The 21,981-nt window shown below is 50.7% G+C and overlaps 1 protein-coding gene across 2 annotated transcripts; it reads left to right on the top strand.

Moving 5' to 3' along the window:
• The first annotated feature begins 234 nt into the window (after positions 1 to 234).
• Nr2f2 (nuclear receptor subfamily 2 group F member 2) lies at positions 235 to 15,484 on the top strand. Of its 2 annotated transcripts, none has more exons than XM_042698601.1 (3): positions 235 to 989; positions 10,480 to 11,007; positions 13,990 to 15,484. In XM_042698601.1, exons 1-3 carry the CDS (start codon positions 947 to 949, stop codon positions 14,262 to 14,264), a joined length of 846 nt encoding a protein of 281 aa, XP_042554535.1. In that variant the 5' UTR covers positions 235 to 946; the 3' UTR covers positions 14,265 to 15,484. The 2 variants fall into 2 exon arrangements, with proteins under 2 accessions (XP_042554535.1, XP_042554534.1); XM_042698600.1 differs by lacking the exon at positions 235 to 989 and adding an exon at positions 7,712 to 8,406.
• Positions 15,485 to 21,981: the final 6,497 nt, after the last annotated feature.

Here is a 21,981-nt window from a genome sequence, read left to right as displayed (position 1 = left end):
AGAGAGAGAGGGAGAGAGGGGGGAATCACTTGGGGTAGGGTGGGGGACTTGAGTTAAAAGTAGAAGATGAGAATTCCAAGAGATTCTTAGGAAAAATGTTGACCTCCTTTTTTTAAGTCCTATCTTTGATCCTGGGTGAACCAGCCTGTTTGCCAGTCTAGGAGCCTATTGCTCCCCCCCCTCCCACTTCTGTGGTGGTGGTGGTGTTTTTTGTTGGTTTTGTTTTTCCCCCCCCAACTTGCTTTAGGATTAGCCTCCATCCCTCTGGACCCCAAACAGTGGAGCTGCGCCTCGGGTCGTCTGGCTCTACAATACACGCGTAGGGTCGTTTCTGCTAAGGCTCAGCCGTTTGCTCTAGCCTCGGACTAAACTCATTAAGTTGGGAGTTGTTGTTATGTTGGTTGTTTTTTTTTCTTCTTCAATTGGACGGGTGTTTTTAAAGTCTTGTCTTTCCAGCCCCAAACAAGGTGTAACAAGGCACTCTTCCTTCTAAGGAATGAGATGAGAGACAAGAATCACTCTAGACATCTCCTACCTACGGTTTGGGTTTTTTTTTTTTTTCTTAAAGGCGAGGCTCGCATTCCTCAGCAGCTGTGTTACAAAGCTCCCTGAAAACCTTGTCTCTCTAAAGTTAGTGTGCAGGCTTTTTCAACGCTGAGAACACCTAATACATAGGCAAGCACTTCTCAGAGGTGGATGTGGGTTTTTTCCCCCCATTACCTTTTCTCTTGTTCCCTGCGGGCTGTGCCTACTTTTCTTTTCTTTTCTTTTCTTATTTTTTTTAAATCAGTTTGCACAATCGCTTAGATAAACACCGAGGAAGAGATCCTCTTTAATTATCAAAGTCACATCTTTTTTTTTTTTTTCCCTCCTGGGGGCCAACAAAGCATTTTATTCCACCCACCCCGGCCAAACTAAAGGAGAGTCATTCCAGTTTAAAAGGAAGATGCAAGCGGTCTGGGACCTTGAACAAGGCAAATATGGTTTTGGTATGTTGACTTACAGTATTTTTTTCCCTCTTCTTTCTCTCCTTTCTCACGTTTTTTTTTTTTTTTTTTTCCTTGTGCTGTGTGGAGTTGGGGGGGGGGTGTTGCTGAGGGAGGGTGGAAATGACTTGTTTTTTGTTTTTTTTTTTTCTGCAGAAAATCGGTTTGCTAACCTGTATGAGATGCCTAGAATTGTGGTTTAAAGGGGTTGGGGAAGAGGGGGTGGTGGTGGTGGTGAATCAATTCACTGCGATGCCATATTTTATTACATGTGTGTGGTAGGGAAGGAGGGGAGGAGGGGTGGGGGGGGGAATGCAATTGCTAAGCTGCCAAAATATGATTAAACCAAAGCCTAAAGACTACCACGGCTCTCCTCTCCCCAGCCCTGTGTCCTCAAACTCATTTCCTTCTATACAGCAAACTGCAAACCAGTCCTATTAAAAGAAAAAGAAGGGGGGGGGGGATAAAAAAAAAAACCAAACAAACCAAGCAGGCAGACGACTGGATTTGCTAGCAAGCCCAGGAGCCGCGGAGGCCGAAGGCGCCGATCGCTTTGCCTTTTCTCTGCGCTTTTATCTGGTAACCTAGTGCCGGTGACAGCACCAGGACAGGCGGAGAGAGAGAGTCAGAGAGAGAGAGAGAGTCAGAGAGAGATCAGAGAGAGAGAGAGAGAGAGAGAGAGAGAGAGAGAGAGAGAGAGAGCGCCGTGGCCGGCTGGGCGCCCTGCGCCGCGGGCTGGGGAAAGCCAGAGCGATCGGCTAAGCTATGAGCTATGGAGAACCGCGACGTCGCCGAGCGAGAGTACTCACCATCGGGCGGGGGGGAGGTGGGTGAAGCCGGCGAGCTGATTTCAGGCCAATCTCTACCTTATGGCTAAAGCAACCGCGCCGGGCTGACTTAAGAAGCCATTCTGTGCTCTGTCCAAAATGTTCAAGGGATGGTTCTTCATTTAAAAAAAAGAAAGAAAGAAAAAAGAAAAAAGCCAGCGAGAGAGAGAGAGAAAGAGAGAGGGAGAGAGAGAGAGGACAGAGAGAGAGAGAGAGAGAGAGAGAAGACATAGACAGAAAGAAGGGGGAAAAAGAGGAGGGGGTAAAGGGGGGGCGCACATAAACCCAGTTCAAAAAAAAAATCACCTCTTCACCATTGACTCCGGGCAACGTAGGGGCGAGGAGCTCCGAGGACAGTCCCAGCAAACCAGAGCCAATTAATTTTAATTCCTGAAGAATTATTCAGATTAAAATGTACAGAAGTTTCATTCTCTCGGATGCCTACGTGAGCCCCAAGTCGTTTCCCTTTAAGAGCTGCTTTTCTTTTAAAGTTGAATTTTAGGCAGCCAGGACTCTTACACTAGGGGGCAGACACATACTGCACTTGCTCCAATCTTAAGCAATTTTTTTCCCCCTGCCAACATATGCTCTGATTTAGCACTGTAAATTTTTCAGAGGACCCAACTCTGACAGCCCCTGGTGATTTTCAAAGTACCACAAGCCAGTGGTTAAAAATTGCATTGACTTGGGGGTTCAGAGGGACACAATGGACAGCCCTTTCCCTATTCATGGATTGCAGCACGGTAGAAGAGAAAAACACACACGGACGAGATTGAGGGAAAGGGGGGAAATTCAATGAATCGTAGAGGACCACTGGCTTCCCTGAGTTCAGAGTTAAACTCTGCATTTGCTGGGGTCTGTATTCATATTGTGATTTAATCTGTAAAGAATGAACTGATCATCCACCCACTTTCTGCAAGAAGAAAAAAAATCATAATCCTAGGTGTTTGGATTTTTTTTTTTTAGATTAAGACAAATGGGGATTTTTTTCCCTCCAACATTCACTAGCAAAATTAAAGCTAGCCTTTCCTCTCATTAAAATAAATTTACATCTGCAATAAAAGAGTGGGCTGAGTTTTTTTTTTTTTAAGATAACAATGATGGATATTTACCTTTTAATCTGGGAGCTTTTTAATCTTAGGGTCAAGGCAAATGAATATCTTTTGCCGAAGACATGTTTAAATAGTTTTTGCCTTTTTATTTCTTCCTAACCACTGTCCTGTCTCTTCTGCCATAAAATGAACAACAATTTATACAGTGATACTTTTTCCCTTTTTGACAGTCATTTCCATAACTGAATGAATCCCCAAGTACAGGAGATCCCTGTGGTCTGTGCATATCTGACTCCAACTCTTTGACAGATACTTGGGATTTTTTTTTCATTTTTAATCTAAAGCCAGCAGAACTTTCAAATGCCCACCCCCCAAAAAAAATCTCTTCATAAAGCATTTTCTCCTCAAAAGCATCCCTTCGCATGGCTGTTTAAAGTGATTTTACTATGGAAGTCTTTGCCCTCAGGAGGCAAAAGATTAAGATTTCCCTATAATCAATTATTATTGTCTTCTCTTAAGTTGAAATGGGAATATCCATTACAGTTCTCATCTCAATCCTAGTACCACTCTACGCTTAAGGTTGCCTTTCATCTGACATTACCCGCATTCTTCCTGGAATCATAGAAGTTGAAAGAAAGTCGGGGAGTGTGGGGGGGACCAACAATAACAAATAAAACACAAAACCTTGTCTTCTGAAATGATCTCTCTCCCTCCTTCCCGCTCACTTGAGGCAAAACTTACATGGTGTTTGTAATTAACCTAAAATTCTCAGCCTGGTTTGACCCTGTGACAAGCTAAGCACTTATCAGTGCCTTTTATATATTGGTTTTTTTTTTATAATGTCCAAATAATCATAGCACCTGCAGCTTGGGCAAAATATATGAGTTCTGCAGAGCAAGCAAAGGCGATGAGGGTGAAGCTTAAAACCCAGCCTCTATCTGCCTTCATCTTTGTGTGGTTCTTACTTGGAGTGTTCTGCCTGTGTGTGTGTGTGTTAAAAATAAAGAAACTGAATGGAAGCTGCAGTCTACACAAGTGAACTATACGTGGGTCTTTATATGTTTTAATCTCTTTATCTCATCAATTGATTTCTTAAGTCACCAGAGGTGCTTTTCTGAATGTATCCATTTACTCTAGAGTGTTCTTGTTTTAATTCTCGGTGGTAGCTCAGGCAACTGTGGAGGAAAAGATTCTAATTGCTGGTGGACCTGGGGTGGCTTGTGGGTAATGCCTAGTTCTGGTGGGTGTCAGTGTATCCGGATGGAACCCTCTTTTTTGCTGGTATCATGTGAAATAATTCGGATCCACTGATCAAACAGCAAGGTTGCTACAATGGAATACAATGCGTGTGGCACACGGGGACCGTTGGATGCGTCTGATGCTATCCTGGAAGGCAAAGCCCCGATTCTATCAGTGGTTGTGTTAGTACTGTGAGCGGGAAGAGCTTCGGCTCTGAAGTTGTTCTCTCTCTCTCTGTTTTGCACTGATTCTCTCGAGGTAGAATATGGCTTGTTGTGTGGTTCCTGGTGAGTTCTATGGGTAATGGCAATTTGGAGAAGGATCTCTGGGTGTGTTGTAATGACTAGATGAATGTGCAAAGGGAACTTGGAGAACAATGATTTCGGCACTCAACTGTCCTGCGACGTCGAAGCAGAGTCTCAGAAGTCTTTGTCTGTGTCCCCTGATACATCTGATACATGTGCGCTTACATGTGTGTTGGCACGGGGAGGGGGGGTTGCCTGGGGGGATGGAGGGAGGTTGAGCGTCGGCCTCTGCCTGTCCATCAGCGTCTTTGCCTTCTCTTATCCCGACTGGGTGTGTGTCAGCACAGTTGCTTGTCAGTTAGCTGAAACCAACGAGAGAGAATAAAGTTGAGCACCATTTATTTTCATTGCGTCACGACAATGAGATGAACTCTACTCCTGCTTCTCAGCATCTGAGAGATGCTTTATTTGAGCAATTAAAAATGTCAGGCCGCCAACCCAAGAAGTGTTAACCCTACCAGGAAAGGAGGGATACCGAGGGATTCCTTTCCCTCATTTAACAAAAAGAAGGAAGAACACGCGCGCGCACACACACGTGTACACACACATGTGCACACACACACAGAGCTACCCAACAGAGCAAGGAGATGAGTGAGACTTGATGAAGAACAAGAATTGGCCATCACCCGGATCTATCCAAATCTTTCCGTTTGGAAAAATGCCCTCATGCTCAGTTCGCGCCCACCTTCCCCATCTCCACTGCCAAACCGCACTACAATAAAGGAGAGATGGGGGGGGGACACCAACCCTGGGAACTTTTCTCCTTCTCGTGTATCATGCGCCGGGGGTGGGGGTCGGGGGTGTGGGGGGGGTAAATGAGCCAGGGGGGGTCCACGGTGTCGTGCGTGCGGCGGATTTCGTGGCAGCTCCCAAGTTACACGAGAGAGGCAAAGTCCTGGATTTCCAGGCAAAGCTTCTCCTTTAAGAGGCGTGCTAGGAGTGTGTGTGTCTGTGTGTCTGTGTGTGTCTGTGTGTGTGCGTGCGCGCGCCCCGCGCTCACCTCCCCCGCCCCGGGGGCGGGAACCCCGGGTGCCCGGGTGCCCTGGGGGCGCAGGGCGATCGGGGGGGGGGGGGAGAGAGAGAGAGAGAGAGAGAGAGAGAGAGAGAGAGAGAGACCGCGCTTCCCCGCGCCCTTCTCCCCCCTCCACACTCCCATCCCCCCCTCCTACTTGGAGACCGGGGTGGTGTGCGGCCACCCGGTTCCCCGCCCCCCCTTCCCCTTCCCCCCACTCCCGGCCCGCGTCCACTGCTCCCCTCCCTCCTTTCCCCGGCTTCGGTCGGTCCCTCGCGCGCCCTGCGCGGCGGTGGCGACGACAACGCTCGCGCTAGGACCGGGCGGCTGCGGCGTTCGTCCGTGGCCCCGGGGGTAGAGGGGTGGGAGGGAGTGGGAGGGGGGAGGAGGAGGAGGAGTGGGGAGAGGGTGGGAGGAGGATGGCAGGGGGGCGGGGGCCACCGCGCTCTCGGGCCAATGACGGCGAAGGGGGCGGCGCGCGCGCGCCGGGGCCAGGCCAACCCGGGCGGCTGCCTTCTAAGGCGCGCCGTCGCCATGGCAACGCGCGCTAAGTTGCAGCAGTCGTGTCAAAGTTCACTATATAGAGAGCTCAGTGAGCTGAGCGCGGAGAAGCCACTTCTGCCAGCCCCGGCGCCTATAAATCGCATTCCCTCCCGCGCCCCCCTTTTTAGCATATTTGATCACTTTGATTCTCTGTTCTTTTCTCTCCGCGGTGTGTGTGTGTGTGTGTGTGTGTGTGTGTCTGTGCGTGCGTGTGTGTGCGCGCGTGTGTGTGTGCGTGCGCGCGTGTGTTTTCTTCTCCTTCTCCTCCTCCTCCTTCTTCTTCTCCTTCTCCTCCTCCTCCTCTTCCTCCTCTGCCCGAGTTGCCTCTCCTTTTTCTCCGGGTGCCGAGGCTGCCGCCTCTCTCTCTCTCCCTCTCTCTCTCTCTTTTTGGTAATTTTCCCCCCTTCTTCCCCTCCTCCTCGTCCATTCTCTCTCTCCCGTCTTTCTCTCCCCCTCCCCCTGCGCACGAAGGATGTGCTTCTAGGTGGTGATCTGCCCTCCTTTCTCTCTTTTATCATTTCTCCCCCGCCGCCGCCGGCGAGTTGACTCTTTCCCTATGTGTGAGAGGCGGCGGCGGCAGCAGCGGCAGCAGCGGCGGCGGCAGCGGCGGCAGCAGCGGCAGCAGCAGCAGCGGCGGCTCCGGCTCCGGCTCCGGCAGCAGCCGCGGGAGGAGCAGCGACTTCACCGGCGGCGGCGGCGCTAGACCGCGGCGGCGGCGGCGGCGGCGGCGGCGGCTCCGGGCCCGACCCCCCGGCGGCTTCAAGCGGCGGCGGCGGCGGCGGCGAGCGCGGCCCGGGCGGCCCCCGCAGGGAGCGGCGGCGAGCGGCCTCCACCGAGCGAACGGGCGAGCGAGCGAGCGGCGGCGGCGGCGGCTGGACGGAGCCCAGCGCGCGCCGGGCGCCCCGGGCAGGCGGCGGCGGCGGCGGGCGGCCGAGCGCCGGGACCACGCCGCGCAGCAGCGCCGGACGCGGATCACTTTCATGCTGATATCCCCGGACCCGGGCAGCGCTCCGGCCACTCCGCGCGGGCCGCCGGCCTCCGACCCGGCCTGCCCGGATCCCTGGGCGCGCCCGCGCCCGCGCGCCTCGGCTCTCCAAGTCCTCCAGATGTCCATGGCTTTCCTGAATGGCTGACTGTGGGCTGCCCTGGACTTGGCCCCCGGACAGTCGCCTCTCCTTCTCCTCCTCCTCCTCCTCCTTCTCCTCCTCCTCCTCCTCTTCCTCCTCCTCCTCCTCCTCCTGCTGCTGCCGCTGCTGCTGCTGCTACTCCACGGCTGCACACCCGATCTGAGAGCCAGCGAGTGAACGAGAGAGAGAGAGAGAGAGAGAGAGAGAGAGAGAGGGAGGGAGAGAGAGAGAGATCTTTGGAGAGATTTTTTTGCCTCCTACTTCTGTCTTGAAGCAGACAATCGACTTGCAGCTCTCGCTCCCCTCCCTCTCTCCACGCTCGGCTCCCACTCGTCCCTCTTCCCCCCCTAACTCCCTTCCCCTACCCCTCCCGACGGAAAGCCCCCCGAAAAAAAAAGCAACAAAGCTGAGCCGACAGAAACAAACAAACAAACAACAACAACAACAAACACATCGGGCCAGACAAGCCATCGACCAAACTTTTGCAAAAGCAAAACCTCTTCCTCCTCCTCCTCTTCCTCCTCCACAAATAACCAGCAACCAAAAACAAAAAACAAAAAACAAAAAACCAACCAAAAAAAGCCAAAAAGCAAAACAACCAACAACCTAAACGCAAAAGCAAAAAGGAAAAAAAAACAACAACAACACAAACCAACCAACAACAAACTAAGCAACCTCCATCAACTTAACCCTAAGCCAGCCCAGCGCGCCCTCTCCTGCGTCCTTCTCGCTCCAGGTTCACACAAAAGGCGGCGCGTCCCGAACCCGGAGACCCCCGGGGGAGCCGCCCCGCCGACACCCGCCCGCCCCGCCGACGCCCGCAGCTGCAGGGGAGCAGGAAGAAGTCCGGACGCGGCCCCCCCAATAGATATGGCCATGGTAGTCAGCACGTGGCGAGACCCCCAGGACGAAGTGCCCGGCTCTCAGGCTAGCCAGGCCTCGCAGGCACCCCCCGTGCCCGGCCCGCCGCCTGGTGCCCCGCACACGCCGCAGACGCCCGGCCAAGGGGGCCCGGCGAGCACGCCGGCCCAGACCGCGGCCGGCGGCCAGGGAGGCCCCGGGGGCCCCGGAGGTGACAAGCAGCAGCAGCAGCAGCAGCACATCGAGTGCGTGGTGTGCGGGGACAAGTCGAGCGGGAAGCACTACGGGCAGTTCACGTGCGAGGGCTGCAAGAGTTTCTTCAAACGCAGCGTGCGCAGGAACCTGAGCTACACGTGCCGGGCCAACCGGAACTGTCCCATCGACCAGCACCACCGCAACCAGTGCCAGTACTGCCGCCTCAAGAAGTGCCTCAAAGTGGGCATGAGGCGGGAAGGTATCGGCCTCTCCTGTCTCCCTCCACACCCCGGGACGCCCCCCCCCCCCCACCCCACCCCGCTCTCCAGCTCCTGCGTCCTGGGGGGGGGGGCTGATGGGGTGGGGGAGGGAAGCGATCGGGCCCGGCAGTGAGGGTGGGGGGGCGCCCCGGTGCGTGTGTCTGTCTGTCTGGGGGCTCACTTAGAGCCTTATTCTTTTCGTTACGGCAGTGTGCAAAAGTGTGGGTGTGGGGGGGTATTTTAAATACTAGGAGCGATGTCTGCTGAGGAATCTAGAGCTCCCCGATCCGTATGCTTTGGCAGACCTCTCTCTCTCTCTCTCTCTCTCTCTCTCTCTCTCTCTCTCTCTCTCTCTCTCTCTCTCTCTCTCTCTCTCGGGGGGGGGGGGAGTCATGATCATTTTCTTAGCGTTGATGGCGAGTTCGTCCGAGTTCACCTTTTTGCAAAAGGGGGGCATGGAGGGTGTTTGTTGTTTTAAATCTCTCTCTGTAAATCTCTCAATCTCTCTCTCTCTGTCCTTGTTTTTCCTGCATGTTCAACATATGTCCCTCCTCCTCTCCCAGCCCCCACCCTCTTTAAGACAAAAAAAAAATACAAAAACCAAAACCACCGCCGACAAACCCTAACCTGAGATTGTACTTTGGGACAGAAGGTTCAAATGGCAAATGGCCGTGTGAGGCGTTTCGCCCTGTCCACGAGGCCCGCCCGCCGCGGGCCGGCTTTCCTCCCGTGACCCGGCCTGGGATTTGCAATTCTGCTTTAAAAGAAAAAAAAAGAAAGAAAGAAAGAAAAAAAGAAAAGAAAAAGCGGGGGAAGGGGAGAGCCTCGGGTTTTCTTTCTTTTTTTCTTTCTATTTTTCCTTTCACTTTGGAGCCGTGGCGAGGGCTGGGCGCGCGGGGGGCGCGCGGGGGGCGCATGGGGTCCCCTTTGCCTTCGTCCTGCGCGACTCTGGGTCTTTGTGATCGGAAATTCACCCGGGCGCCGCCGTGGCCTTCCCCGGCCGGGCCTCTGCCAATGGCGCTCTCGGCGGGCGGGCGGGCGGGCGGGCGCCGGGCGCGGGCTCTCTGGCTAGGAGAAAGCCAACGCCGGGCTTTTCTTTGTGTTTCTGCGAGAGCGACTCTCCCGGTCCGGAGTCAGATAACAGCTCCAGCCCTCCGAACACAGCCTGGCCGGCTGGCCTCCTCCTCTTCCTCCTCCTCCTCGCGGGTCCTCGCTCGGGCCCTGCCTGGGCTTTTATTTTATTCATTCATTCATTAATTTATTTTGCTCCGGGCCTCTCCCCGGCTTCCTCCTCACCTTAGCCGGCCTCTCTCCCGTTCCCAGCGCACACCGATCGATTAGGCAGACGGCAGCAATCCCCCCCCTCTACCCCACCTCCCAACCCCTCTACACTCTCTCTGATCGTCTCTAGCTCGGAGTTGTGCCAGTCAGGCTTTGTGTTGGGGGGGGGGGTGGGAGTTGGGGGCTTGGAAAGGTTGGGGTGAGTGTGATTTGGGGGGAGGGAAACAGTCATCCTGGGGGTGATCCTAGGCCATCTGGGGATACACTCTCTGCGTCCTTTGCCAACGCTGTCACCCACCCTCCTCCCTGGGCTCGCCCCCTTCCTGCCCTCTGGCTTCCGATCAATAAGAAATACCAGCTGTGTAGAGGTTAAAAAAAAAAAAAAGGAAGATGCACCCCCTGACCCTCTACCTGGGCTCCTTCCTGCTCACAGCCACCGGGACACCCCCCCCCAACTCCCCTACCCCTGAACCCCTGTCTCCCCAAGGCCAAGTGGCCGATTCTGGGTGCAGCAAGTCTGCAACAAACTCGAGGTCACCACCCGAGCCGGCCTGGGTGGTGACCTGACACCTGGCATCCTGCACACCTATGGCAGGCCTGGTCTGGTTCTTTGCCCTCCCTCCCCCCCCTCCAGCCCTGGGTCTGGGACATGTTTATTTTGTTTAGGGGGGAGTGGAGGGGTGGTCGTGCTGGGGTAGAGGCTCTTGGGGGGCGTTGGGGGGGGGAGAGGAAGGCTCTGAGGACGGGGTCTGGTCACTCATTGCACAGTGTCTGTTTTCCCTCCCCCGCAGCGGTGCAAAGGGGCAGGATGCCACCCACCCAGCCGACCCACGGGCAGTTCGCGCTGACCAACGGGGACCCCCTGAACTGCCACTCGTACCTGTCCGGATATATTTCCCTGCTGCTTCGAGCCGAGCCCTACCCCACGTCCCGCTTCGGCAGCCAGTGCATGCAACCCAACAACATCATGGGCATCGAGAACATTTGTGAACTGGCCGCAAGGATGCTGTTCAGCGCCGTCGAGTGGGCCCGGAACATCCCTTTCTTCCCGGACCTGCAGATCACGGACCAGGTGGCCCTCCTGCGCCTCACCTGGAGCGAGCTGTTCGTGTTGAATGCGGCCCAATGCTCCATGCCCCTCCACGTCGCCCCGCTCCTGGCCGCTGCAGGCCTGCACGCATCGCCCATGTCAGCCGACCGAGTGGTCGCCTTTATGGACCACATACGGATCTTCCAAGAGCAAGTGGAGAAACTCAAGGCGCTGCACGTCGACTCGGCTGAGTACAGCTGCCTGAAGGCCATAGTCCTCTTCACCTCAGGTAGGAACGGGGAAGGGGGAAGGGGGACCTCCAGGGACTCCTGGTACACAGGGTCTAGAGAAATTTGGGGGAGGGGGTGTCCCCAGGACAAGGCAACCTTCCTCCTCCCCTCCCCAACACACACCCTGAAAGTCCAAACAGTAGGGTGTACAGCTTGAAGAAGAAACTTTGTAGCTAGCTGGCCATCTCTTGGAAGGCTGAGTTGCAAAGAACATACCACAGATTTCAGGCCTCTTACCCTTACCTCCCCCCGCCCCCCACCCCTCACACACCAACAGTAAGCAGACTAGGACCCTGACTGCCTGATTTACTTCCTTGAGTCCAAGCCTGCTGGGCCTAGTTAAGTCTCCAGAGAATATCCTGGAGCCTCAAACTTCCTCTGGCACCCAGCTTGGGCCTGGAGGAGATAGATGGCCCTGAGCAGTGTAGCATCCTCGGCAGCCATCCCTGCTGGAGAAAAGTTTCCCCCTACAGGGGAAAAGTTTTATCTGCTAACTCTGTAGGAGTTGAAGCTTGAGGCAAATCCAACCGGAGGGCAGCAATTTTCAAATTCGCCTTCTTATTAAACTAATGCAGACTGGCAGCACAAGGGAAGAGAGCTGTCAGACAGGAGTAAGAGAGAGGAAAGAAACCCACATAAAGGGGTGAGGGCTCTGGCTTCTAGCTCCTTTGGCCTAGGCAACCACTTAAAGACAATTTGCAGAGCAACCTCAGTGTATGCCAACGTGGGCCAGCAGCTGCGCATGTTGCTGGAGATATAAAACCATCATTGCCTGCATTATGAAATCTAATTAGTTTGCATGTAGTTTAACCTGTGTGAGTAATAGATCTGATATTAATTAACTCTTGAGGCCAAATGATTTTTGAAAGTGTCTGGCTTTCTATTGCGGGCCACACCTGAGCCTTTTGGCTGCCTCTAGGCTGAGTTCAACAGAGTCTAGGTGGGTGGAAATTACCCCCTCCCTTCACATTCTTGTACTAAGTTGTCAGCTGATCCCTTTGTCACAGCTGAGGAGGGAAAGAGGGGTTCCCAACTAAGAATAACAAACATTTGGACAGTAACAGAGGGCTTGGAACCCAGTCACCCACTTGCAGTTTTTGAAGCTTATAATCAGGAAACTAGGAAAGATGTGTAGTTTATTTGGGAAACAAAAAGACAGAGAGATACACAGTTGTATCTTTATTGTTTGAAAGAAGTCTGGGGAGCCAAGTCCTTTGCTAAACCTATTTCAGGATCTGAGCTCTCAATTCGCTGCCTTCTATGCATTGCTGCTTTGTATATAACACCCTCTTCCAGCCCCCACCCCCACCCCAACACACACACTTGCCCCAAATCCTGTCTTCAGAAGTCTTAGGTAATTCACTAGCAAGCAAAGTTTGGACAAGGAAGAGCTGCATACAGCAGGTCGGATCAAGATTCTGGATTCTTCTCCTCCTGTCTAGACTGTTTGCTTGATGCAAATGTAGAGGCAAGATGGTCCCCTAGCCCTCCAGTGCATTCACCCCTTTCCCACAACTTGACATCCAACCCACATTCTCCCATGGTGGGTGGGGGTTGGTTGTATGTTCTCCATATCATTGCTAGTTCTTTGCCTTCCTTACCCTTGCTTGGTCTTTCAAAGCAAGAAATGCCCGATCCTGTCATAGCAGTTTAATTTATTAATATTTGCAAATTGTGAAGGCCTGGGGAGAGAATGTAAGTCACCTCACAAAGAGATAAAGGTCTGTGTTATCTGATTCAGTGGGAGACACAAAGTCCCAATGTGGAGGAATTGAGTCCTAGACAAACAGCTACTTTAATTACACACACACACACTCACCCCACACCCACCCCCCCCCCCACAAACACACCTATGCCTTCTGAAGATATGTAGAGTCCTAGATACTAAGAGGAGGAGGAGGAGGCATGTGTCCCTGGTTCTAGGAGTGGATGTGGTGGAAGGTGCTTTCAAATATCTGTTTTAATGATTCACAATGTGCATGTGTTAACCCCAGTCTTGTCTCGGGGAGCCCCTCAAAGGTCAGGTCACAACCTGAACCGCCTTCACCAAGAAAGCGTCTCATTTCAAAGGCACTTATTGTATTTTCACATATCAGAAAAGAAAGAAAGAAAGAAAGAAAAGTGTTTTGCTGCAGATAACAGGGAGGGTTGGTGTAGGGAGGGGGAAGATTGGGGATGCTTCTTGGAGGAACCTGGATTTAAGTTTAAAAAAAAATAAAATAAAATAAAGGGGAGTGGGAGAAAAAGAGAGAGAGAAGAAAAGGGGGGAGAGAAACAGCTCAAATGAACAGAGAGATCACAGTTTGCATGGCTGCCCTTCAATGGGCTAAACTGACAAGATCAGTTTTAAAGGACCACTTAAATCAGTTTCAAAGACTGGGGAAAAATGAGTCGCCCTCTTTGGGGGAGAATCTGAAGCTGGATGGTGGACGCCATTACTCCGGGCTGGGCCAGGTTGTGGCCCCCCTCCACCCCCACCCCCATCCTATATAATTACAGGCCAAACTGTTATTTACAGAGGATGAGGGGGAGGAGCGGTGGCAGTTTGGGTTCATCTGTTTGTCTATCTGTGTGCTGACTTGGGTCAGATTCACCCAGTGCACTTTTGCCTAGGCCTCCCAAGCACCCAGCGTGAAGACTGAGGACTGGAGAGGCCAGGGAAAGCCCGGAGCTCCCTGAGTGTGTTTGATTTTGAAGCAAACACTCCAGGACATCCCCCCTCTGTCTTTTCCTCTCTCTCTTTCTCTCTCTTACACACACACACACACACACACACACACACACACACACACACACACCCTTTTTTAAGTTTCCAAATGCATTAAGCACTAGGACCTAGTCTAGTTGGGCAGTTTTGACAGAACTCTGTATGTACACTGGATGACCCATTTCAAACCTCTTAATCTGATGACTGAATCTCTCTCTCTCTCTCTCTCTCTCTCTCTCTCTCTCTCTCTCTCTCTCTTTAAACTTTCTTCCAGATGCCTGTGGTCTGTCTGATGTAGCCCACGTGGAAAGCTTGCAGGAAAAGTCCCAGTGTGCTTTGGAAGAGTATGTTAGGAGCCAGTACCCCAACCAGCCAACGCGATTCGGAAAGCTTTTGCTTCGCCTGCCCTCTCTGCGCACGGTGTCTTCCTCAGTCATAGAGCAATTGTTTTTCGTCCGTTTGGTAGGTAAAACCCCCATCGAAACCCTCATCCGGGATATGTTACTTTCCGGCAGCAGTTTTAACTGGCCGTATATGGCAATTCAATAAATAAATAAATCAAAATAAGAAGGGAGAGTGAAAACACGCAGAAAGAAAAGGCAAAAGACTGGTTTTGTTTGCTTAATTCCCTTCTGTTCAGAAAGGAGGTAAAAGGATGTTACAAGTTTGCTTAAAAAAATGAAGAGAGGGGAAGAAATTAATGGACTGTGAATTTCAAAAAAAAAAGACTGTCATGAACTTTTACAGAATGCATTGAAAAAAACTCTTGTGTTGGTCAGAACAACTTGCTACTTATCATTTTTGTATAAAAAAGGAAATTAGTCTTTTTTTTCTTTTTTGGTAATTTTTTTTGAAAACTATTGCTAAAAGTGCATTTAAGGAAATTGGGAGAAAATTAGCAGAATGGAGAAAGTAAGTCTTTTTTTTTCCAAATTATTAATTGTCCTGTGTCTATGTATCTCTAGCTGTTTTTTTTTTAAATTTTTTTGTACTTTTCTGGTTCCAAACCAGTTTATTCTGTGGTTCTATAATAAGTTTTGATATAATCTTGGCTTCTAAAAAAAAACTGTGTATCATTAAAATATATGTTCTGCAAGAATTAAAACTGAGTCCATGAAAAATATCATAGGAAGACATAAAACGTTTAAAAGACAACTCAGAGGCTGGAAATGCACTTACAAGAGGTGGCCAAAAAATTGTAGGTGAAATTAAGCACTCTAATAATTAGGAAACCGAAGGAACCACTCACCACATTTAACTTTCCCCTGCCCCCCCCTCCTATGCCATGATAAACCTAGCTTTTTAAAAAGAAAGAGAATGAACTGTGGAATTTATTGGTAGTCCAGGAGTGTGTCCAAGACACAGGCTGAGGTTTTGAATTTAAAAACAAAAAGTGAACTTTTGTAATTTGAATTGGGTCTCCCCCCTTCCCTTAGTTCTTGAATTGTTATGAAAATCCTATAATCTGTTTGTATATTTGCAAGCCCTTTGTATTATAATTGTTGATATTTTTCCCTTTTTAAAAAAATACCATTGAAATCAGCATGACAAAATAACACTGTTGGCACTTATAGGTAACGTGACTGAGTATCTTAGAGTTTACAGTTTGTGTTTTTGAAAAAAAAAACTGAAGGTTTTTTTTTTAAGTGCAACATTTCTGTATACTGTAAAAGTTATAATAACTGAACTGTTTGGTCGAGTCTTTGTGTGTTATATTCCAAGGAAAATTGAAAGTATTCAGAAATTAAAATATTATTTGATATCTGAAACCTGTTTTGCTGTCCACACTTACTGTCTTTCTGTGGCGGAGAGCCCTTGTGAGCCCTGGGAAAGGGGGCTCCATTTGATTACACCCCCTCAATCAGTTTCTGCAAAAAAGGTAGACTAGTGTATTTGCCTGTTTAATTTGGGTGTGTGTAGGGGGGTGTTAAGGAAGCTGAAGTTAATGGTTTATCTATGGTTTAGAAAAGTGCCACACTGATATAGGAAGCCGCCCCCATTCACCTAATCCTCCTTTTAATTAAAAATGGATTTTCCAGGAAAAAAAAAAGGCTCTTATATTTGTCACACTTAAGTGCCTGCTTAGGGAAGTATTGTGAAAAGTATTAGAAATCTTGAGATCAGTATCTATTTTATGATCAGGAAAAAAATACTCTTTTGTACATTTCTGACAGTTGTGCAGAGAACTCAAGCAAGCGAATCATAGCATTGGAAGTAGAGGGCAGTTGTTTACAATGCAAGAGTTTTTCCTTAAGTAGGTGTGATTTTTGAAATATATAGATTCTGTCGTTCTCATCTAGCATGGTTGAGGGGAGAATTTCCAGTTCAGTGGTGTAGCTTAGAGCCCTGAAAGGTCTGTTTTTTTAAAAAATATATGTATATATGATATGCCATGTCATATCTCATGTATATGATATATATGGCTTGCAGTAAGATTGGCTGTCCACTCCCCCACCCCCAACTCTGTTTCTTAAAGCCTGGCCAGATATAGGTCAAAAGGATCTTTTCCATTGGAGTTATGAACATACTGACATTTGGACATTTCAGATTGTGTAGGTATCTAATCTACACTTGGGATCCTTTGTCCTTACCAGCCAAATAAAGCAAAAGAAGAGAGGAGAAAGAAGGAAGGAAACTTTACAGGGAAGGCTGATTTGGAAGTAGTAACTATTTTCTTTTAATCTTACCCGGACCAGCTTCACCCTCCCCTCCCCCTTTCTCTTTCTCTGGTTTGGGGGAAAAAAGAAAAGGCTTGGGTGCTGGAAGCTTGTAATTTGTTTTTATTTGGACTTTCCAAGCTACCCTCCCTCAAAACATGTTGCCAGACGGTGGCTTCATCTTAAAATTGGGGCCTAGAGAGGATGAGGAGGAGGGTGAAAGGAGAGGTATTGGGTTGTTTTTCTTTTCCTTTTTGTCCTCCCTTCTTTTTGCAATGTGTATTTAACTTTGATACCCCGTTTCGAGTCCATACATGCAGACCCAAGCAATCTGTCTGATGTGTGCATTTGGGCAGAGTTGTCTATGTGACCCTCAGCTTCTTGCTGTAGATATATACATATATAAATACAAGTCTGTTCTGACAGTGCAGTATCTGACCCTTAGGAGCTTTGGTTGGTTGTTGTTTATGTTCTCTTGCAAGTACTATCCGTGTGAGCGTGTGAAGTTTTCTCTAATAAGTAAAACGCAGGCCTTTTTCCTTGTTTGTTTTGTGTTAGCTTATTGTAAACAGCCATTTGTTGTAAATTATTATTGGCATTAAATTATAATTTATGATTTTCAAAGCAAAAGACAGTCCCTGTTTTATTATGGCTATAAGCATGTGTTGGTAGATGTTGAAAAATCACCCCCTCTCTTCCCCCCCCCCTCTCTCTCTCTCATTCTTTAAGTTTCAGCAATAAGCTTGGGGGTCTCTCAGGCAGATACCCAGGACACAAAAATTTTTAGCCGCTTAAAACAAAACCCCTTGTATGTGTTGAGAGTGGCCGGAGGAGGATCTGTTTGGAGTCTTGAGTTCGGTTTAAGTTTATTGCATTTAAAGAAAGTTTTTCTTTTCATGCTGAGTTAGAACAAAAGATCTTTGCTGGGACTGAATTGGACAAAAGAAGAGGGCTGAGACCCAGCGAGGGTGTCCTGTGTGAAATTGACGACATCTTTTAAAAAGCAGCTAAACATGGCGACTTTAAGTGTCTCTTTTTTTTCCTTGCTGGGTCTCCCCCCCCTTCTGTCTCTCTCTCTCTCTCCTCCATCTGATCTGAGCTCGCTTTATTTCTTTTCCCAAACCTGACCCTCCTCCCCTCCTCTCTTGACGCTCGGGGGTGTGTGAGAGAGAACTCACTAAGACGCGAAATGCAACAATAGTCGTTGGAGAGAGAGAGAGAGAGAGAGAGAAAGAGAGAGAGAGAGGATCTCTGCTTTTGGCCACTTTCAAACAACCCTGGGGGTGGACTGAGGTGGTGAGGGAGGGCAGGGGTGTGTGTGTGTGTGTGTGTGTGTGTGTGTGTGTGTGTGTGTGTGTGTGTGAGCGCGCGCGCAGGGGGGGATCCCAGCCGGTCCGCCCGGCTCGCTGCCCTCCTAGCTCTCCAGTAGCTCTGGCCCTGGGCCTCCCAGGAGCTAGCTAAGGCTCAAAGTTAGCAGGCGACGGTCCGGGGCTAGGGGTTCGCCTCTGGGGTGGGCTGCGAGGGGGACTGGAGGGGCTGGCAGCAGCTATGGGAAAGCGCACGGCCCCCCCGACCCCCCGCAGCCCCCCACCCCCACGTACAGAATCCCCCTCCCCCAGCGCCCCGGGAGAGCCGGGGTGCGGGGCGCTGCGCGCGCGCGGGCCGGGCTCCGGCCTGGGCCGGGCCGGGGGTGACCGGGAGGCGGAGGCGAGGGGGTGGGGTGGGGGGGGGCGTTCGTGGGGGACCCGGAGCGTGTGAAACTCTGCCTTGAGGCTCGCTTTTGACTTGGTCCTCTGAGCTGAGCCAACATGGCGTCTCCCATGCACCGCGAGCGCCCGGCTGCCAGGCTCGGCGCAGCCGGTAATAGGAAACACATTGGGGACCAAAAAAAAAAAGGGGGGGTGGGGGGTGGGGTGCGCGAAGGGCCATTCCATCTGCAGGCCGAAGAAAAGAAAAAAAAAAACCACCCTCTTTTAAACTCTTGCTGGCCAAGTGTGCAGACCTGGATTATTCTGTAATTAAAGCAAGGAGGAATGCGTAGGGAAATGATGGGTAGCGGCCTGTACCCTCTCCCCCTGCGCCCCCCCGTACCCCGATTCTGGACAACACAACCCTCCACCTTAGAGTCAAAAGAGCTGATTGCATATCTCTTCTCCTTGCAAGAAGTCTTTTTAAAATTAATAATAATTATTATAATAACAACCCCCTCAATCTGCATCTGCGAATGATCTTACACATTTGAATGGTATTGGGGCGCAGGGAGGGAAGGGGAGAGAGGGGCTGGGGGGGTAGAGAGAAGCCAGGATTTCCAGGCGCCCGCCCGGTCAGTTTCCCTGCTCATTCATTCAAGGGCGGAGGGAGAGGGTTGGGTGGGTGAGTGGTTTCGAACCCCGTTGAACTTGGGCAGAACTTGCTGGCTTGTATGTCAAAGTTGGGGCGAGGTGTGTGTGTGTGTGTGTGTGTGTGTGTGTGTGTGTGTGTGTGTAGGGGTGATAGTGGAAGGGGGTGGTGGTGTTTGTTGTGCAGGAGATGGTATGAGATTTGGCAGGGTAGTGGATGCGATCGCAGAACTGAATGAAAGCTGCTGTTCGGGCAGGGTGGTCGCAGCCATTCAGATATGCTGCCTGCGCTGTGCCTAATAATAGGTTGTGAGAGGCCACCAGGGCAGTAGTGGGGTTCACCTGGGCCTCCCAGAGAGAGAGAGAGAGAGAGAGAGAGAGAGAGAGTCCTTCCTGGGCCTGTGGTTCAGAAAGCTCTGGTAGATCAATCAGGAGAACCACTACCCACATCCAATTCCAAGCCCTATCCTGGGCCTAGGAAAGCCCTGACCGGCCTGGGAGAGAGAGGCAAGCAAGGTATATTCAGAATTCCAGCCCTCCTCAAGATTTATTGAAGTTGGGTTAAAAAAAAAAAAGTGCTTCAGATGATTTTTTTCCCCGTTTTCTCAGATTTCAAAGACTCCCTGCAGTGCGGCTGCCTAATTAATGGTGAAATTCAACTAAATCTAATTATGCAGTAATTTTAAAGCAGTTAGTGCTGGGCGTTGGTTTGTAATAGGACCCCAGTTTGTTTTTGTTGTTTTTAAGTTTGCTTACTGTATTGGTTTAGGGGAAAACTGTTTTATCTATGGTAAAGAAAGATGGAGAAAATGGTGATACCCCCCCCCATGTGAACTGGAGCGGGAACTCCATCTCTAGCTCTATCACCTCCAGTTCTTTTGCTATCCTCCTCTCTCTTCTATTCAGGTTTAAAAAGCTGAGCAAAGTGCTTACCCAACCAGGAGACCTAGTTTCATGGTCAAAGAGGAAAGAGAAGGGGGGGAAAAAAATCTTTCATCTGGGGATACAAAAGGTTTGCTTGGTATCTGTCCTGAATCTGACTGTAAATGCCTGAAAACTGGGAAGGGATTCTCATCTCCTCTCTAATAGAGAACAGATTTCCTCTCTTAAAAAAAAAAAATCTATTGTCATTAAGGTGTAAAGCTGACTCGTGGAGTTATAAATCTTATCGTCCCTCTGATAACATGCTTCTAATAAGTTAGCGTCCTATTCAAAGTGAATTGTAAAACTGCCTCCTTTAATATGGCATCTGTGTCATTAAAAGTTGTTGTTGTTTTTTTTTTCCTCTCCCCTTAGTGACTTGCAAGTCTGGCCTTCGGGCTAGCGGGAGGTTCCTGCCCCTTTGTGGGCCTCTAGGGGTAGAGCCAGAGGAAGAAAGGTGTGAGAGATTGTCTGCCTAAAATTCAGCTTGGGGTGAGAAACCCCTAGGCCGAAAGGGCTTAGGGAGTGGTGGTCTCTCTCTCCGATCCCTCCCCCCCACCCATGGCCCCCTCAAAATGACATTCTTTGAAAGAAAAATGCGTGTGATTAGCTAAGCAAACACATCTGCTTTTGGAGTTGGGCCTTCGTTAATTAGTTGAACAAAAGGCCATTTTTTTTTTTTTTGCCTTTTACCTTTTGCTAAGAGAAGAGCGTGTTCTGCCTGGGCCCACCTCTTTTCAATCGCAGCCACCACGTTAATTTTATTGGGATTACTGATGGGAAATGAGGTGGTGCGGGCTTCCGAGAGGAAAACCTTGATCATTACCCCCTCTGGAACTATATTTTTTCTCCCCAACCTCCTGCTTGCGAGGAGGGGTGAGGGGGGGAGGCGAGTGAGGTGGGGGGGGGAGCGAACTGCGCAGCAAGTTCGAAGCAATTGGAATCAAGCTCTCTGTGCGCTGATCTCGGGTGACAGAGCGTGTGTTGAAGCTGAACTCTATAATTTGCGCTTCTGTTCCTTTATTAGGCCTGGACAACGAACTAATGAGCTTTGGCCCAGTACAATGTCACTTGTATTTATTTTCTTATGGCAACTTTCAGATAGCAGAAGTGTTTCTTACCCAGGGCCAGTCTATCCCTCCCCCCCCCCCCCACACCAATCCAGCCGGCTACTGTCCGGGATTGGGTGGATGGGGGTGGGCAGGGAGAGATCAGTGGCTATGAAGACAGGCAGAGTGCTAGCTGATGGATTCGGGGGAAGGGACCCTGGGTTCAGGGGGACTCTGATCCTTTAGGTGAAGTCCACTGCGTTAGGCCCTTTGGGAGACTCTGGCTTCCTTTTGGGCCCAGCTCCCTGAGACTGAAGTCCAGGGGTGCGGGCTAAGCGAAGGGCAGACCTCCAGGTTGCAGGTGCAACCACGGTTTGGGGAGGTGCTTCTGCACTTGGGGCAGATGGGGAATTCTTCAGCCTGTCAGGCCAGGGAGGCTGCCCAGCAGAGAGGCCTGCACATCTGCCTCCTGCTGCGATGCCCAGCCTAGCTCTGAAGCGCTGTGGTTAGATCAGGGCCTGGAAAGGATGCTTTAAAAGGCATCCTTGGGGGAAAAGCTTGGAGGGCCTAGCTCCTGCTGCTTCCTTCTTAGTCGGCCTGTTCTAAAGAGTGGCGGTTGGAAAGGTGTGGGGTAGAGAAGAAGGGAAAGGGAAGAAACACCCGGAGACAGCACACTCATTGGTGGTACTCTTGCAGAGAAAATAGGAGCCACCCCTCCCACACACACCCCTCATCTCTCTCCCACACACCCAGCAGATGAGGGGGACCGGGACACAAGGAAAGGGAAACCTCGCAGGTTACTTTTTCTCTCCACAGCCCGAGACTTCCCGCAGACCTCGCCTCTCCTGCCTGAATCCCTACCAGGCTACCCCTAGCCCCCTCCCCATTTCACCTCTGCTTCCATCCCTAAGCCTTACCACACACACCCCCATACGCCTCTGCCTTCCTTCCTGCAAATGGGTGTTAACGTGAGTCTTTATGTTCTGTCTGTAACTAGGATGCAATCACGCACCCCATGCCTCTCTCTAAAAGCATTTAATAAATGTCTATTAAAGCGCTACAAATGTAAGATGAATTTAGTGGCGCGCCCGACTCCCTGAATCCGAACGGTAATGATGGATTTATCAACGGGGATTCGCCTTGCAGCTCCGCGAGGGAGGTTTACCCAGCAAATACGACACTGCCACCGCCGCTGAGCACCCACCCAAATGCAATCATTGGACACCCCTCGGTGCGCGCGCTGCACCCCTTCCCCGTAGCTGGAGTGGGGGTGAACAAGACCAGATGGGGAGGGCCAAGG

The sequence above is a fragment of the Dipodomys spectabilis genome, unplaced genomic scaffold (genome assembly GCF_019054845.1).
Source record: "Dipodomys spectabilis isolate Male_0828 unplaced genomic scaffold, ASM1905484v1 ptg000233l, whole genome shotgun sequence".
NCBI classification, from domain to species: Eukaryota; Metazoa; Chordata; class Mammalia; order Rodentia; family Heteromyidae; genus Dipodomys; species Dipodomys spectabilis.
Note: the sequence above shows the minus strand (reverse complement) of the source record. Positions and strands in the feature narration are given on the sequence as shown.

Excerpts from the sequence above, each read along its gene's own strand:
- Nr2f2 (XM_042698600.1), top strand. The coding sequence starts at position 7,962 with ATGGCCATGGTAGTCAGCACGTGGCGAGACCCCCAGGACGAAGTGCCC. Across the intron at positions 8,407-10,479 it reads AGTGGGCATGAGGCGGGAAG|CGGTGCAAAGGGGCAGGATG; the intron begins GTATCGGCCTCT and ends CCTCCCCCGCAG. Across the intron at positions 11,008-13,989 it reads CATAGTCCTCTTCACCTCAG|ATGCCTGTGGTCTGTCTGAT; the intron begins GTAGGAACGGGG and ends ACTTTCTTCCAG.